General features: G+C 43.7%; 1 protein-coding gene across 1 annotated transcript; it reads right to left on the minus strand.

The window, feature by feature from the left end:
- Window positions 1-212: 212 nt before the first annotated feature.
- On the minus strand, window positions 213-545 carry LOC102822384 (prothymosin alpha-like). Its single transcript, XM_006835100.1, has one exon. The coding sequence runs from the start codon at window positions 543-545 to the stop codon at window positions 213-215; it is 333 nt and encodes a 110-aa protein (XP_006835163.1).
- Between the last annotated feature and the right edge of the window lie 1789 nt (window positions 546-2334).

The raw sequence follows: 2334 nt of genomic DNA on the forward strand, positions 1-2334 counted from the left end.
TTGGAAGTTTGGGTTTTTTTCCCCTGTTGCAAATTCACTTTGTGGTTTTGGTTGGGTGGTGATGAACACGTGTTATCTGCAGGTGGCGCTGCCCAAAGTGGGCACGTGGGACTCTCTACTCGAAGGTGACCACATGTAGATTCTGATACGGGAAGTGGACGGTGAATAGGTCACGGTGGCCTTTTTAAATTTAACTTTTCCTTTTTTGCTGTCTAGTCATCCTCGTCGGTCTTCTGCTTCTTGGCGTCAACATCATCATCCTCATCATCTTCAGCTGCCCGTTTTCCCGTAGCTGCCTCGGCCTGCTCATCTTCATCTCCATCTTCTTCCTCACCATCACCTTCTTCCTCTTCCTCCTCCTCCTCCCCACCTTCTTCCTCTTCCTCGTCTACCTCATTGTCAGCCTCCTGTTCCCCATTTTCCTCGTTAGCGTTCCCATTAGCGGGTGTGTCTCTTCCATTTTCTGTTTCCTTCACAACCTCCTTCTTCTCCTTTAAGTCCTTGGTGGTGATCTCAGAGCTGGTGTCCACAGCTGCGTCTGACATGATGGGGCACACCGGTGATCTGATACAGAGGATGACAAAGAGTGTGAGAGTTCGGGGACTCTGGCGAGAGAGGTGCCAGAGTCCGCAGAGGCGGAGAAGAAGGAGCGCAGCGGAGGTGGCTACCGGGAGCAGAGAGCGGGACCCAGGAACTATGCAAAGATGGCTTTTCAGAGCAGCCAGTCACCCCTACCTATTTTAAGTATTACATTCTGTGTGATAGCCTGCTTTTTCCTTCTGGAGCTTATACTTCCTGAGGACAGGAACCATAATTCTCATTCTTTTATCCTGTTATAGAGATGATGCCTAGGAGCTCTGGTAGCATAGTGGTTACGAACCCGAAAGGACAGCCGTTGGAAACTACCAGCTGTTCCGCCAGAGAAAGATGAGGCTTTCTGCTTCCGTAAAGATTTACAGCTTCAGAAACCCTGTACAGGGTCACTATGAGTCAGAACCGACTCCACGGCACACAGCCACCACCACTACCAGAGATGATTCCTGGGTCAGTTTGAACCACAAGGTCAGCAGTTCAAACTCCTCAGCCACTCCTTGGAAACTCGATACAAGGTCACTATGAGTTGGAACTGACTCAAAACAACAACAGCAACGTAGATGTTACATGATGCAGTGTTTAAACAATAACAACAACAAAATTAGGTGTCAAACTGCTTAGATTTGAATACTAGTTCCAATTAAAAATGAAATCTAAAACTAAAGTCCTTCTTAGAAAACCTAGTGTGTAAGACAAATAGTCTATACAAACTGTTGCGTCCTCTACTCTGAAACCGGAAGAACCAGATGTGCATCTCCCACTACTGACCACTCTAATTAGGGTCATAAATGGAGCCTGATAGAATGGGAAAAAATATCAAACAGAACCTCCAATTTTCCTAAAAAAACAAACAGAAAAGAATGACTAACTGGTTGAAACTGTTAAAAGCACTCTCTGAAACTGCTTCTCTGAAATACTCTTCAGACCTGGAACGAAAGTAACATTTGAGGTCACCTTGTAGCTAACTAACAGATTGGCTCACAAAAGAATGAACATCGCCCATAAGTTCTGTGTTTCTTTAAATAATCGCTTATATGTCACCAAATCGTCAACAATTATTGAAAACTAAGATTAGAATATACAGAGGAAGGGAAAGTAGGTTAATGTCAAGGAAACAACCAGACAGGAATAAGAATACTCTTCATGCATTGTGGAGAATGTAGCCAGTGTCACTGAACAATGGGTATAGAAATTGTTGAACAGGAGTCTAAATTTCTGTGAAAACCTTCCATGAAAATGTGATAAACATTTTTTTTCTGAAAGAGCAATTACAATTGTTGATTCTGATCCATGGCTGGCAACTTCCTATTGGCCAGAATAGAATTATGCTCAACTGGGTTTTCAGTGGCTGATGCTTTGGAAGTTATTATTGCCAGGCATTTCTTTCTAGGGGCCTCTGGATAATTCAGATCCTCATCCTTTTGGTTAACTGTACCAACCAGGGATCCTGAATACTTCTGGGCAAGTCATTTAGCTTCTCTATGCCCAACTCCTTATTTGTAATAGATATAATAATAAAACGGACTGCTGAGGGTTGTTGAGGAAATTAGGAGCGATGTTGGAGTCCTGGTGTTGTGCTATGGGTTAATGTGCTGGGCTGCAAAGTCGGTTTGAACCGCAAGGTTCGGGGTTCAAGCTCACCAGCTGTTCCTTCGAAACCCTATATAGGGTCATTATGGGTTGGAACTACTTGACAGTATTTAACAACAACAACATTAAATATGAACTGCTTGAATAATT

This window comes from Chrysochloris asiatica, unplaced genomic scaffold (genome assembly GCF_000296735.1).
Source record: "Chrysochloris asiatica unplaced genomic scaffold, ChrAsi1.0 scaffold00015, whole genome shotgun sequence".
Classification (NCBI taxonomy): Eukaryota; Metazoa; Chordata; class Mammalia; order Afrosoricida; family Chrysochloridae; genus Chrysochloris; species Chrysochloris asiatica.

What these genes read in the sequence shown, in the direction of transcription:
- LOC102822384 (XM_006835100.1), bottom strand. Translation starts at nt 545, where the DNA reads ATGTCAGACGCAGCTGTGGACACCAGCTCTGAGATCACCACCAAGGAC.